Raw genomic sequence first — 16,984 nt, forward strand, 5'->3', positions numbered from 1 at the left:
TGAAACGCTTTGATTATATAATATATAATCAAAGGTGAAACGAAACGTCAGAAATCATCAGAAATGGTCAAAGGTGAAACGAAACGTCAGAAATCATCAGAAATCATCAGAAATGGCCTCTTTGTGTGCCGGTTTATACCGTCTTTTAGAAGTTTCGTTAAGTAATTTCAAAAAGAATTCAGAGACGGGTGTTATCACTGTTATCAGTGGATACATTGACAATGCAGTAAATTATGAAGCATGTCTGTGTTTTGTGAACGCGTTGGGACACTCTTTTTCAACGAGAGACAGTATGAAAAAGAAGTTGGGAGGTAAGTTCTAAACCTTAGGGCCTAGGTCTATGGTAGGCCTTCCCATTTCTTCAGTTCATAAGCAGCTGCTGATATTTACGAGTTATTCGAAATTAACATTTCCAATCTTTCAGATGCAGTATACACGTTCTGCCCGCCTACAGTGGAGTTCTTTGGGATTTCATTTTTTTGGGCTGCCATTTACATTCGGTATGAATGAGTACAGAGAGTGCGCCCAAGGCCCCCGACTACACCGCCCAAATAAAAAGAAGAAAAGAGATTTGAATTGGTATGTTAATACACCCTTGAACCAGTGGCGGCCGGTGGTCAAAATATATGGGGGTTCACCGGATTACAACATTAAGTCATAAAATAAATTAAATAAAGGTACATACCTATTTATAAAGAAGTTCTATTCTCTGTTCATTTTGTTTAGCGAAGACCTCTATCAATGCAACACTGATAGTGCGTTCAGTCTGTCCTGGCTCAACGTGTTTAAAAAAGATTTTATTCTTTTTAACGTTGAGAAACATCTTTAGCTTTCAACTGAGGTCATTCCAAAGGTCATGAATGGTGCACAAAAGTTTTAGTAATTTCACAGTCTCGGGAAAGTCTTCTAATAAACAAGTACTATAAAAAATTTGTAAAATTGATAAAGGGCCGTTAGCTTTTGAAAAATCGTCGCGGGCGTAAATTCTACAGAGTTCACTTTTACTGAACTTTATTTAGGAAGTCATACGTTTTAAACGTAACATTGAAATCATGTTCTGGGAAATTTGACCTGTATCGATTTTTATTAAATAGCTCATTATGGTGTTTAACTTAGGCACGGTAGCCAGAATCCAATTGCATTCTGATGTCAACTTTTCCTAAAACCTTTAAGCTCAAAACTTTTAGTAAATGTAAATGACAAGAATTATGTTTTTTGATTTTTTAAGAAAGGTGAGTTACATCAGTAACACCGCTGATTGTCCAAACTGAATCAACATCGTAAATTAAACACGTAAAACAAAATAAACTCTTCAATTGATCACATGCACAGAGCTACGAAGCTTTGTTATACATTGTTTTGTTAAATGATTGAGTAAACTTCTTCGATCCAGATTTTCACTCTTGTTTTATTATCTGTTCAGATTTTAGGTGGACAGGCATTTTTTATTATCACTTTGTTTTCAAAACTCGACCTATTGTTCTTAATGTATTCCACATTCAAACTCATTCTTAATTTATACTTTGAACAAACACAAAAGTAATCATAAATTAGTAACCTGCAATTGATAACCCTATTAATAATTGATATACAAGATCGATATAACCTGCAATTAAACTTAAAAACTTTCGCAGAGTAAGAACATTTTTTAATTCAACAGACCGTACCGTGCGAGTACTGACTAAACTGATAATAAGTAATCTGACCATCACTCAGTGGCGGATCCAGGGGGGGGGTCACGGTGGTCATGACCCCCCCCCTGGGCCCCAGCCCAGGGGGGGTCATGACTACCTAGGTCCTGGGCCCATCCAGGACCTAGGTGGACCACTAATTAAAATTGTTAAACATAATGTTTTTTATATATTTTTTGTCACAATATAAATTTTATTTAAGTACTTTCAATATTTAATTAATTTAATATAATACTTTGTTTGACGGCAAAGGCATTATTCGGGAACGAATGCATCGAAAATTCGAATGTTACCGCGTCACCGCGCACCGCCACCGGCGCGCGCTTCGGCCGCCACCTTTCATATTATTATGACACATTTCGTGTAACCACGTGTGACGCTTGCGCGCGCTTTGTTTTGACTAACGTCTAGCGTCTAGCAAAACCTAACCTCAATCGGAACGACTAAACTTTATTAATAAAGTGTTTACTTTTATTTGTTTACTAAGTTAAAAAAAATAAGTTCCAATATAAGTAATAGTGTTCTTAAAAATTGTTGCTGCAAATTCAATTCATTACAAGAAATGGTAAGTAATCTAATCAGTTTCTTCATTATGCCAGTGTATGTGTGTTTAAACTCAAATGTTATTTGTTAATGTTCTAAGGCTGGGGTTAGACTCGTAAGTTTTTTCCTGTAAATCGCTCTTGAAGGCGAGTTTGGCCAAATTCCCAATGTAAACGACACCAAAAGTCACTTAACGTAATTTTAGTAAGTTACAGAACTTATTCTTTCGGAAGTTTTTTGACAGGTCTGGACAGGTCTAACGCGCCCGCGCGAATTACCAGCCTTCCTATACTTCCTAAAGCAATTCTTAAGGCGAGACACAACCTCGTTCATCGAGGTTTTGCCCAAGGCTAACATTTTAATTTATTTCGGCGAAATTATAATTGAATTTAAAAAAAATAAAATTATGCCGCACGAGGGATGCAAGTTATTTATATTTTAGATTAATAAAACAATACCTTACAATTAATATATTTTACATTCAACGATTTTAAAACTTTATAACCCGTGTATAACTATAAAGTTAGCGGACTTAGCGGTAAGTACCAGATTTTATTTTTCTAGATGATGAATTAATAACTTCGGAAGTGGACACATTTTTAATATTTGTAACAAATTCTTCAGAATCAATTAAAATGAAGGCTAAAAGTGTGGATAGATTTTTTTGCTAAGATTACGAAAACGTTAGTAATTTTTTTTAGAAATGCATAGTATTATTTTTAATGATGGATTTTGAATGATTTACATGAAAATGTTCCGTCTCCGATTATGTTCCCTTAATTTTGTAAAATTCCAAACTGATTATTTTTTTTATACGGCAACACTTTGATATCCGGCGAATTTTTGAATTTGACGTTTAACGTTCACTAGATTTATTGTTTGTTCTCTGCGAACTTAACCACTTAACCTTTGATTTGACTTTTTGCATGAGTAGGTGGTTTGGTATATTTATGCTTTTTGCTAAAGATGGCGGTGTTTTGACAGATGTTATGAATAGAACTCCGTACAATTTCATGCCATTTTTGTGACATTCGTGTGGAAAACGTTCTTTTTTAAATGACTTTCGGCTAGTTAATTACCGTTTTTTTGCACATATAAAATTATGTCCCGTCTTTCCGGTTTATACAAAATGGTCTGATTTTTCGAGTTGAAATTTTAAAAAAATCACCAGGGTTTCAAAAATACGATTAAAAAAAATACGGAACGTCTTAGAATATTTGCCTAAACCGGATTTTTTTTAAAATGTGATGCATGTGGCCTATTATCGGTCCAATCCTTTCTAATTCTAATGTTTCTGTTTTTAACATTTACGTATTTGAAATTTTGAATACGAAGCCGGTTGCCGTCAGCAGATGTCGGGTAGGTAGCTGTCATTCGGATAAAACGAAATTAATTGTCGCCTTTGACGGAACAAAAGCGCATAGATAATTGTTTAATTAAAGCCAAAATCTATTTCAACACTTTATTTGGGCCTTTTTGTCTTTCTTAACAAAATCGAGTAAATTTGACAGTAGCAGGTCGTTGTTGAAAGGAAGCCATCTTACCGCAAATAAATTTACAGATTGATATAAACGGTCGCATGAGCATTTACACAGGCACAGGTCGAACCTCCGAACAACTTCCGTGATCATTAATTACCACAAGTCGGATGCATATGTAAACGCTCCTGTGAGCTGTGAGTGACCTGTCAAAATTCAAAATATTATGTAATCCGTAAATTTTAATTGCGAGTATAACCCCAGTCTTAAAGTACCTCGTGGGTAGATAAGTAGGTACCTACCTACTTACTGAAAGAGTGTGACTTATGTACCTACTTAATTTATTTTTTTGGAAGAGGGAGTTTGAAGAGCCTAAGCTTACTAACCTAACTAACCTAACCTAAAATCTTAGATAAATTCACACAATGAATCGCGGGTTCAAGCCCCGTCCGTACCTGCATGGCTAATATTTACGGAATGAACATTTGTTTTGGCTTGAGTCTGGGTGTTTTACGTAGCGTAGGTACTTATAATTAATATGTATTTACAAAAGTCTGTTGTCTGTTGTGGGGTGTGAAATTTGCATGGTTTTGCTTGCAGGGTGACTCTAAGAGAAAAGGAGATGGTGGTGGTGGGTTAAAACGTAATATAGGTGGCAGTTCAATTAAAAAAATAGATTAATTTTTCACAAAGAAACCAAGGCTTGAGATTGCTCACTCGAAAAATTTACCTACAACAACTACAGAGGATAATAATTGTACTGCCGATGCTTCTGCTTCTTGCTTTGCTTCTACAGCTATAATATTGCCTACATTAACCTTAGACGATGAAAAAACATGCTCTCCTGTTATTAACGATATTCAGCCTATATTATGTACGTCGACTTCTGATTCTGATCAGATAAAGACTTCACTTTCTCAATCAGAGTTTGCTTCAGATATTGCATGTTATATAGGGAAAAATATAGATGATTCATCTACTAAAGCTATGTTGCTTGAAAAGCATTGGCAGCCTCCCCCTAATTACACTTTCCCGCACTGTGTTGTTAGTAAAAAAGGAAAACAAACAAAAAAATATGCGAATAAGTCTCACCTTGAAAAGTTTCACTGGCTTGTTTTGTCGCATAAAGACCAGGGACTTTACTGCAAGTACTGTGCTTTGTTTGCCGTAGCTCCTGGAGGTGGTGTACAGAAAAAAACACCCTTATATCGACTCGTAAAAGAACCGTTAAAAGCTTTTGATAATTTGCTTGGTGAAAATGGTGTTCTGCTAACACACCAGCGAAAAAAATACCACGAATCAGCTGTCGAAGCAGGGAAGAACTTTTTGTTGACTTTTCACAAGCCAGAAATTAATATAATGAACCAAGTAAATAGTCAAAGACTGACACAAATAAATGAAAATAGAGATCGTTTGCGACCAATCGTAAAAACTATTATATTTTGTGGCCATCAAAATATACCGTTACGTGGCCATCGCGACGATGGTAAATTGTTGAGCCATGACAGCGTGGTAGCTGATGAAGGGAATTTTAGAGCCCTTTTAAAATTTCGTATAGATTCTGGCGATACTGCATTGCAGCAGCATTTAGAATCTTCAAAATCCAACGCCACGTACATCAGCAAGACTGTACAAAATGAGTTGATAGATATTTGTGCAGAAATCATTCAGGAGAACATTTTACAGAATGTGCGGGAAGCAATTTTTTTTTCAATTTTGTTCGATGAAACAACAGATCTATCACATATCTCACAGCTGAGCCTATCATTTCGATATTTTCATAATGGTATTATAAAGGAACATTTTGTGACTTTCTGTGATACTTACGATGCTCTTAGACGTGAAGAAAACAATTCAGGTGATATAGAGCCTCGATTGACAGGTGTAGCATTGTCGAAAATTGTTGAAAATCTGTGTACTAAATTTAATTTAGATTTAACTAGGTGTGTGGGTAGTGGAACTGACAGCTGCTCGGTTATGGCATCAGATACGAAAGGTGCAGTGCAAGAATTGAAGAAAATAGCCATTCACGCCAAACGTTGCCCATGCAACAACCATGTACTTAATAACTCGTTGGCTAGATTATCCCAAGTAGTTTCTTGTCGCAATACTTCTGGCACAATGAGAAAAGTTGTAGCTTTTGCCAATGCATCCGCTAAGAGGCATGAAGTTTTTAAAAAAGGATTCGGAGTTGCCTTGCAAGGTATCTGTGAGACACGTTGGGTAGAGAGGCATGATGGGCATCTTCAATTTCAAGGAGACAACTTGGTCAAAATTTGTAGCGCTTTGGAGAAGATTTCTACTTGGCAAGACAGTAAAACCGCTACTGATGCGCATTGCCTGCTGCAAGCATTGCGCAGTTCTGACTTTATTATATCCTCCATCTGTTTAAGTGATATATTAGGTGGGTACTTGCCTTTATTATTTTGTTTCTTATTGTTTGGATAATGAACATACGTACTATACCTACTTGAATATTATATTGTTATTTTGTTAATTTGTTTGTGTTTCAACAAAAAAAATTTTAACTACCATTTATATTAAGTCATAGATCCTTAATTTATTCACCCATAACTCACAAACAGTCACATACTAACTTTTTATTTTTCAGGTACTACTGTATCTTTAAGCAGAATACTGCAATCGAACTCCATTGATTTAAAAAAAGCTGCGGACGCTATTAACGATACTTTGTGTGTTCTACAAAATAAAAGAGAAAATGTGGACATAATTTACCGACAGCTTTTTGAAGAGGCTAAAGAAGTAGCTGAGCAGCTAGATGTAGAAATTAAATGTCCCAGAATAGTGTCAAGACAAATACACAGGGCCAATAATCAACCTGCTCAATCTGCTGAAGAGTATTTCCGCAGATCCATATACATCCCTCTTCTGGATTCAATAATAAGTGACCTACAGGACCGTCTGTCTCCTGAAATCCTTAATTTTTTTCAGCTAAGCGTTTTCATGCCAAAAAGCGAATACAGTAATCAAGACATTGAAACTGTGAAACAACTAGCATCCGATTATACATTGTTATTAGATAATACTCCAGTTTCTATCATTGTAAATGAATATCGGCTGTGGATGATGAAGTGGCAGCGTAGTCAGGACATACCGCAGTCGATTTCTGACATTATTTTAAATTGCGATATTGAGATGTATCCTAATGTAAGAAAATTTTTATGTATTATGGCTACACTACCTGTTAGTGTAGCGACAGCGGAAAGATCTTTCTCTACGTTACGAAGAATCAAATCGTGGCTAAGAGCTTCAATGGTTGAAGAACGCCTAACCGGACTGGCACTTCTCCACGTTCATAAAAACGTACCAATTGAAGTAGATGAGGTGATAACGCGTTTTGGGAGAAGAAGTAAACGAAAAATTGATTTTGTTATTTAAGATGAAGCTATACGTTTTTTTTATTTTTTTTTTTATTTTTTTATTTAGTACCTAACCATATTACATTTTTTTAAACATTTTTATAAGAATTATATATATTTATATGATTAATTGATATAGATTTTTATAGTCCTCCTCACTAGGAGATCCTGTGCTGAGGGGGACTAGGTTTTGAATAATTTTTCAGCGACTTCTATGGTTCGACTTCATGTTTTGGGTAAGGTTTTCCAGAAACTTCTACGACGATGTTTTTAATAGGCTAGTGAGTTCTTTTTCCGGTAGTTCCTTAAGCCAAGATTTAATGTCCTTAATGTAGTGATTTTTGGTTTTAATTTGTTTGATACTAAGTGGGAGTTTGTTATATACCTTTATTGCTAAAAAATTAGAACTTTTTTGTCCAAAGGTAGAGTTACACTTTGGTATATTTTGTATCTCTGTTTCTTTGGCTCTGGTTTTATAAGTATGTGAGGTGTTTACTTCTGAATTATTTTTGAGGTGGTGTACCTGAATGTTTTTGGCATAGATTTTCTGTATACTTGGAACGTCAAAATGCTTAAAAATTTCTGTTGTTGACGTCCTTATGGGGACCTTTAGTATGGTGTATGTAAATTTGATAAAACTACATATACCTAGTTTTTTAAAAGTATGTATTAGTTACATTTTGTTAATATATATATATATATATATACATATTATATTTCACTTAATCAAGTTTCTTTTTATTAATATATGTAGCTGGGAGCAGTTCCTTGATAATGTCTAATACTGATATTTGTTTGCCGGGTTTGAACCCGCGATCTCCGGATCGCTAGCTGGCAGCCTTTCCCCTCTACCATGGAGGCCGTCGAAATTTTACTTTTTGTTTTAAAATAATATATATTGTATTCGTTTTAATTATGCTCTTTTTGGAATAAATTCAGCATAGGTAGATGCAAGTTATTTATTTTCACCGTTTTTTTTTAAGTCTATGTATCCATAAATTGATGTATCTAATGTAGAATATTTTCATTTGAGAAATTTTAGGTTGACGAATATAATGCTTAAATTCAGTATTGGTAGATCAGAGTTAATATTTTATAAGAATAATTTTTAAATATATGTAGCTGTGAGCTGTTCCTTGAAAATGTCTAATACTGAGATTTGTTTGCCGGGGTTCGAACCCGCGATATCTATTGTATTTGTTTTAATTATGCTCTTTTAGGATAAATTCAGAATAGCTAGATGCAAGTTATTTATTTTAACCTTTTTTTTTAAGTGTATGTATCCATAAATTGATGCATCTATTGTAGAATATATTTAAACCTAGCTGTGAGTTGTTCCATCATCATTTCTAATATTGAGATTGGTTTGTTGATTTGTTTCCAAAAAATTTATTTGTAAATAAATTTTACAAAAATTTTAGATGTGGAAATTTGATAAAGTGTATGTAAATTTGATAAAAGTACATATACCTAGTTTTGTAAAAGAACGTATTAGTTACATTTTGTTAATATATATACATATTATATTTAACTTAGTCAAGTTTCTTTTTATTAATATTTATATGTACCTATTAATAATTCACTTTCAGAATATTTTTGTTTGGATTGTAAATAAATAAAATCAATTCAAATTTTATAAATATTTACTTTTATTAGCGTTCCCCATAGTTTGAGGATTGTCGATAATATTGACTACGCTGCCGGCTCGGCCGCTGCTGGCAAAATAGAATGGACGGTATTCATCCACCAGGTAACAAGGTATTAACAAGCGTATGGAAGCATCGGCGAACGGAGATCTCGCTGGGCGCTTCTTACGTATTGCAAGCACCGCGTCATGGCAACAATATTTATTTCAAATTACTTGCCTCGTGCAAATCAGGCCAAAATATGACGGTGCAAGGCGCTCGGTTTTAAAATTTATAAAGCACAAGAATCGAAATATTTCCAGCGTTTATATTCCTCTTAAATATGGAAGTACAGTACTTACATTTATTAATAACATTTGCTGCACACGATTGGTCCTAAAGGAGTTCAAATTTTTAATTCATTCGGCCTCACTATTGAGAAGAGCACGCTGGAAGGCATTATTCTACTCTTCGATAGACTGGATAGACACTTCATACCTACAGTGAATATTACAGTGGAACGATTCAAATTCTTTACCAGGAAGCAAAGAAATAACGGTTAATTTGTCTATTTTGTCGTGACAAGCAAAGTGTTACAATAATAATGTCGAGTCAAATTCTGCAAATGCAGAATGCTACGGATATGGTTGGCGAGTGGAAACGTTTTAAGCAATCATTTCTGCAATGAAAGGTGGCGGCCGAAGCGCGCGCCTGCGCGCGCCGGTGGCGGTGCGCGGTGACGCGGTAACATTCGAATTTTCGATGCGTTCGTTCCCGAATAATGCGTTTGCCGTCAAACAAAGTATTATATTAAATTAATTAAATATTGAAAGTACTTAAATAAAATTTATATTGTGACAAAAAATTTATAAAAACATTATGTTTAACAATTTTAATTAGTGGTCCACCTAGGTCCTGGATGGGCCCAGGACCTAGGTAGTCATGACCCCCCCTGGGCTGGAGCCCAGGGGGGGGGTCATGACCACCGTGACCCCCCCCCTGGATCCGCCACTGTTTATATATGATGGCGAATAACTACAACGAGGAAAAGGAAATTCAAAAAGTTGCAAGATTCCTACACATAATACTATGTTGAAGACACACCTGACACCATGTTATATTGTGGTGAAATAATAACACGATTAATAATTGTAATCTGTACTGTATTGGTTGACAATTGACATTACACGAGCCTACGCCGCCCGGGCTTGCGGAGCAAAAGAAAATCTTAATGATATACCTAGTGTTACCATATCCAACAATACCTACTTTTTACTTGTATATATTATCATCAAAATTAAATTATAACTTCTTGTAACTGTAACTGACCGGACCTAAGTCCTCCATCACAACACAAGCAAGCATTTTCGGCTTTCTGTGGTGGTGGTAGGAGTTATTGTTGGGTTATTCGTAACCCGGGAATGTTTGTCTTTCTTTAAAAAAAAAAAAAAAAACTTGACCACGACTACGTGACCCCCCCCTGGCGCCAAAGCTAGATCCGCCCTTGCCATCACTCATCTCTTAATGACATGTTTTATCTTAAATGCTTGTATCCAAGAAGCGAAACATTCGCTGAAAATAGCAGATGGTAAATTGAAACCACGATATCGACAATAACATTAAACATACGCGTTTTAGTTTAACTTTCTACTGAATAAACCGTTCCTTCTGATGTGGTGGTAAAACCCCGAACGCCGTCCATGATATGGTATTATTTGCAAAGAATAGTATGAACTGGTATGTACCCACGCTTTCGACTGTTCCACAGAATATGCGACAAAGCAGTTAAATTTTGGATCGCAATCGAAAACGAACTGCTACGAACATAGGCACAAGTCAAAGTCGGTCTGCAAGTTAAGCGCGCTTAATAAGTAGGTACCTTTTGAATGAGATATTATAACCGAACCGAGTTTCGTATTGTGATTAGTCATGTCGGAAATCTTGTTGGTTGTTCGGCGCTCGGGAGCACATATTAGCTGGCCGCCACTGGCCTTGAACCACATCAGCTAGGCCTACTCCCCCTCGTCTTTCAATAGTAGCATTGACAGAGCACCAAGGACTCTCTGGTCCAAGATTAATGTCTAATGATCCCCAAAATGATCACCTTATCGTCGGTGATGTGTTTAAAATAAAAAAAGCGATGGGCCTGGGCCTAGGTAATCTAGGACTAGATTACACCAGGGGCCTTCCTAATATGGCAGTTGGAGCTCCGTCTCATTTAGATTAACACGACAATCACACCAATTACAATTCATCTTTGTGTGTTTAAAAGTGTGCCGTGGCTTGTAACACATCCTCATGTCGTGTTAGTCTAAAGAAGACCATGCTCAAAGTGCCAAATTAATTAAAGCCCCTGCAGCTATATCTCATTTCACAATTTTAATTCATATCACACTGGATTATAACCACACTTGTAATTTTATACTAATGTCAACATTGCATAGGCCCTAACAACTTTTGTAAAAGTTAATCATCTGCGTCAAATAAATTAACCATGGGCAATTTATTTGCCGCATAAATAATAGGCGTCTTATGCGTATAAGCCTATTAGACCATATACCTTGAATTGTTCTTTCAGGCTGATCACCCAAACCATAAGAAGAAGAGGTTCCGGGTTTTGGACTCCAAGAAGCTTGGTTGTCCCGCAATGATGAGTGTGAAACAAATAAAATATTTTCCATAATTTCCTGTTCCACCTCAAATTGCAGAAAGAGCAAAAACGAAGGTATGATAGTTTCTTTTCTCTGCTTATCCCTACAGTGCTACAACTATGTCTAGAAATGTATTAAATTGGAACTAAATTTTTCATTACTATGGCAACACCGAATTAGTTGCTTTGTCTATGACGTTTCGTATGTCTGTCATGTTATGGTCATGTTGCTCCGATTTACTGTCTTAAATCCGTGTATGATCCGCTCATTTAATAATTATTTTTTCATTGTTTGCCTGTATATTGTTTGAATTTAATTAAAATGAACAAACCGATACGTAGTGGTGCAAGAGAAGTTATATACAGCGTTTTTCAACGCTGCCTAGCCGAATATCGCGCGAAGATGCTCCTATCTAATTTAGAAGATGTTTACAAACGAACTGCAGAAATGACTGGTACGTAGTATAGTTTTTTTAATAAATTTCATTAGTATTAGAAGATTTATGCCAATTTTCGAGCGATTATAACCGTTACAATCTGATTTGAGGTTATGCTTAACAATCCGAATTTGACATTTCCTTTTGACAGTTCATATGAGGCCACAGGAAAAAGGGAATAACTCAATTAAAAAAAAAAATTTGCAACTTCTTTAAACTCATAGAAAAGTAACTTTTTTCTTAATTTTATCTTTCTTTCTTTCTTTCTAAATGAATATTATCTAGTATGTGTTTTTTTAACTATAATTTTTTTCTATAATACTAATTTTAATGATGTTTTTCACACACAGGAAAATCTGAATCAACGGTAAGACGAATCGTCAAGGAAGGGGAAAAGGCAGACGGAAAATTTGAAACACCGGGAAAACGGAAAATAGGACGCCCTAAAAAAGAGTTGGATGATTTTGATATTTGTGCCATTCGACAAAAAAATCATTTTTTTTACATAGTGCGAAAAGAAGTCCCAACTTTAAGAACATTACTAACTGTACTCAAAGAAGACATTGGATTTGATGGTAGCCGGGAATATTTAAGAAGAATTTTGCATTCCATCGGCTTTGTTTATAAAAAGTGCAAAACAAACAGAAGTGCTCTTATTGAAAAAACAAATATTGCGGCGAAAAGAGAGCATTACTTAAAAATTATCATGGATAACCGAAATTTACCTGAAGAACTGCAAAAAAATATTATTTACTTGGATGAAAGTTATATCCATTCATCCTACAAGCTAAAGAAATGCTGGCAATCTATGGATGTGACAGGAGTTCAACACGATATTTCAAAAGGTAAGCGCTGGATCATTGTTCACGCTGGAAGTGAAATGGGTTTTGTCCCTAATGCCCTATTAATTTTTAGTGGAACAAACAAAAAAGAGGATTACCATTCTGAAATGAATGCACATAATTTTAAAAAGTGGGTTGTTGAGAAGCTCATACCCAATATAGCAGAGCCCTCCATTATTGTCATGGATAATGCGCCTTATCACAGTGTTGTGAGAAACAAGGCACCAACAACCTCAACGAGAGTTAATGACATAAAAGCATGGTTATTACATAACAACATTGTTTTTGACAATTCATTAAGGAAACCATCATTGTTGGCTCTGGTTAAAATGCATAAGCCAGAGCCTGTATATGATATTGATGAAGTATTAGGAGAGCATGGTCACACGGTTGTAAGGCTTCCCCCTTACCACTGCGACCTTAACCCGATTGAGCTAATTTGGGCACAGGCCAAACGAAAAGTTGCATCTCAGAATATTGGAAACACGGTCAATATAAAAGAGCTGACAGAAAATGCTTTTAATAGCATAAGTGCTGATGATTGGAAAAATTGTTGCAAACACGTGATGAAAATTGAGGCAGAATATTATGCACGAGGCAGTACTCTGTATGATGATATCGATGAACTGATAATACGTTTAGATGAAGATGAAGATACGGAAGAAGAAGAATCGCATGAGGACGAAGATAATAATTACAGTAGGAAAATAATTGCTATATTGTCACATAAATATTTTGTGACAAGTTTAGTTCTTGCTTAATTGGGGTTATTTTGTCTATGGTGTTTTTTCTCGAACTCTGGCAATATTTTGAAGGAAGGAAGTACAGTTTTGTTTATGGTCACTTCCTCCCCGGTCAGCTAGGCCTGCTGATCGGTGGATCCAGTGACTCTCCTTTAAAGGGGCTTGAATCTGAGTTAATCATGTGAATAGGAGTTATTATTTATTTTAAAAAAGGCGCGGGGTGTTTATCCATTCACGAACAGTTCGTGTTTGTTATTATTTTAGTGGGGAATATGGAATCCCGCTTTTATTGAGTGTTGGCCGATGGTCGTGTTGGAGTGCTCGTGTTTCGGACTTGAAACCGAGATTGGTTTGGTCCTAGCTGTGGCTGGTTGTTCTTGGCGGAGTGTCCCCGTGTCGCAAGAGAACGGATTGCTGTCTTGGCTCCGTTGAAGAGTCTGGTCGACTACCACGTGCTGCAGGCCTGATGCCCCTGCAGGCGTCCATTGAAGGAGCTGCGTTCTCTCGCTGCCACTAAGAATACGGATTGCTGTCTTGGCTCCGTTGAAGAGTCTGGTCGACTACCACGTGCTGCAGGCCTGATGCCCCTGCAGGCGTCCATTGAAGGAGTTGCGTCCTCCTGCTTCCACCAAGGGAAGGATGTCCTGGCTTTCGACTCGGGTCCGTTCCCCGCTGCCGAGAGCATGTCTTCGTTCGCCATCTGTTGTCGTTCTTTCGTTTCACGTTAAGTTAGTTTAGTTTGATTCAGGAGTCCATCGGGTATGTGCCTATATTTATTTCTATGGTTACAATGTTTATCATCTGTACTGCTTTGTTGTAACTCTTGTTGTTTCAATATATTTTCCATTAAGAATTCATTCTTATTATTTATGATTACCCAACTTACTTGACAGGAAATTAATCCCACAATCATGAGATGAGATCTCTGCTCTACCGTTTTTGTAAACATTGGAATGTTACAACAATATACATTGCATTTGGCGACCCAGCCTTTTCCTTACATTACATTTGGCGCTCAACGTTTAAAATATTTCATTTTCGGTGCCGTATACCTTTTTCTGTCATGTCAGGTTGGATTTTCATTAATACTAGTTGATAATATTAAAATTAAATCGATGTGTGTGTACTTTACATTTATATACTTAAATTTACATATTCTATTGTCTACTATTATTTTCCTTGCTCGAGAATATCTAATTTCTAACATTATAACCTTTCATATTTGTTATTCAATGTTATGTTCATGTATTATCATACATAACCTACAATAATTATGTTGTTTGCATTTTGAAATGTCATTGTATTGCAAAGAACTTTTCATTGTTTGATCATAGACAACTTATTACTGATGAAGTTAGAAGTTTTCGAATGTTTGAGTAATTTAATTAATTATTTTTCTTAAAATATAATATCGATTGTCTATGATTCTCTTGTTGATCTATGAACAAGATTAGTTGTCAAAATAAACAAAGGTTAAACGTCAAAACGAGTGTTGTATTTTTACACTTTCAAATGATTACAGCAATCAAAAGCTATTGTATTTTTATGAATGGTGAATAATAATACCGAATCAAATTAAAAATTAACATGCATTTGTTAAAATCTTAATGTTTTTATATTCAATACGGAGGTACATTTTTCATATCAATACAAACAACTGTGATATTAAAATTCAGTTTATTTGTAATTGCAATGCATACAAGGTACAAACATACGTACAATACTTACTTTTTAAATATATTTGCACAGTAATATTCAAGTTTTTTATGAATCCAGTACACATTTAAATTACGACTTTGTGAAAAGTAAATTACCTACCTTATTATTATCGCAAATACTGTCAAAACATATACCTTGTTTACATTTTAAAAATACTATCTGTCAAAATGTGTACATTGACATTTGTCATCTATCATGATGAAACATAAACATGCAAATAATGTTCAATATTGTTATTTTATAATGAAATACCTTTTTCAAAGAATCTTTTATATGATATTACCATTTCATATACAAAAATGGTAACGAGACTTTTCATGGTTATTTTTCAATGACAGCGCACTTCTGTCATTATTGATTATGTTGTTGTTGTGGTGTCATCTGACATTAGGCACTAGTAAATACTACATTGTTTACAAACATGGATAACTGTCAATGTCTGCACAAGACTTCGTTATTTTTTTTGCGGTTTATTTAATCGAAAATAACGACGTGTAATTTTTTAATAAAGAGCATCATCATCATCTACATCAATTATCATAACAATTTGGTTAATTGTTTTCTTTATCAATTATTATAACAATTTGGATAATTGTTTTTTTTTATTAAATTACAATAAAGTAGTTGTCCTTGATTCTTAATTGTACTTGGAGTACTCGTATATCGTCGCTTGGCGGCACTGATTTATTTGGAGAATACGTTGGCGGCACTGTTTTGACGCGTATTAGTGTAAACAATTTCTACTTTTCGAGTTGACTTGTATAGGGTGTTTGGTAATTGATCTGTTATAAATAAATTATTATTTATATTTCATTATTACATAAGTGATAATATTCTTATTGAAGAATAATTATTAAAATTCTAATTATCATTTTCCCCAGTTAAATTAAGTTATTGTTAAGTATAATTCAAAAAGCCAACGATCTTTTGCATTCTGTGTACAGGGGTGATAAAGGGTCGTCAGCGGTTACTAGTAATAAATATAAGTTTACAACACACAACATGGACGCATGTGTGTCGCTATCTCATTGTGGACAAGTTATTAGACCACTTGTTAATATTAAAATTAAGAATTTGTTTTTTCTTCAGGTAGATTAGTTTTGTTTTTTTTTTAAGGAGGCTAATGTTTTAGTGTGTAGGCCTACCAAAGCCTTCACATTATTGCAATATATATTTATAATTCTTTTGTGACTGTTCTGTTCTCATGATTTGGAGTTTGGTACCTCCATTTCTTGTGCTCAGTACGGACACTAAAATCTAGTTTATCGACGATAAACCGTTTATTTACCCTCGGTAAACTGGAACGTGATCCTTGTGGTCACTGGCGCCCAAATTTTGTTAGTTAAGTCTTTCTTTCTTCGTTACTATGTTTTTTCTTGTTATTAATAACATACACTAGTTTCGGGATTTTGGTAGTTTCAAATATTTGATTATATTGGTTATAATACACTTAGTTATATACATGCACACACATTGATTTATTTCTTGGTTCCGTCTGTTTAACGGATTATGTTGTAATGTTTTTATTTTTAAGTTTAAGCCCTTCTTTCTTTAGTCCACTGGAGGCCCTTTTATCGGCCCATTGAACCTCCAGGGAACTTGAGAATGTATATATTGGAATTTTGTGTTTCAGAGACTTGAGCTACTTTCTGATGCACAAAAGTTCTGTTAAGTCTATTATTGTTAGTTTATATTTCATAAACTTTAAGTATGGTATAGCTTTCCTAAAAAAGTTCTTTAAATAAGTCTTAGTTCATAAGAAAGTTGTTTTGTCTCTAACAAAGTTAGTACTGCTTTGGCGTGCTTAACTAGTAATTAATTCTTTTGGAATTATCACTTTGCCTCTAATACAGGAAAGTGTGTTTCTGTTTAGTTT

General features: G+C 35.0%; 1 protein-coding gene and 1 pseudogene across 1 annotated transcript; both read left to right on the forward strand.

Annotated features, from left to right (window-relative positions):
* Nucleotides 1-292: 292 nt before the first annotated feature.
* LOC149409239 (52 kDa repressor of the inhibitor of the protein kinase-like) lies at nt 293-8,607 on the forward strand (annotated as a pseudogene).
* A 2,896-nt stretch (nt 8,608-11,503) lies between these two features.
* Nucleotides 11,504-13,407, forward strand: LOC149409240 (uncharacterized). The gene has a single exon (XM_089650056.1). It carries the CDS (start codon nt 12,511-12,513, stop codon nt 13,405-13,407), a length of 897 nt encoding a protein of 298 aa, XP_089506182.1. The 5' UTR covers nt 11,504-12,510.
* The last annotated feature ends 3,577 nt before the right edge of the window (nt 13,408-16,984 follow it).

This window comes from Hesperophylax consimilis, unplaced genomic scaffold, assembly GCF_061612785.1.
Source record: "Hesperophylax consimilis isolate HC1 unplaced genomic scaffold, BYU_Hcon_1.0 scaffold_33, whole genome shotgun sequence".
NCBI lineage: Eukaryota > Metazoa > Arthropoda > Insecta > Trichoptera > Limnephilidae > Hesperophylax > Hesperophylax consimilis.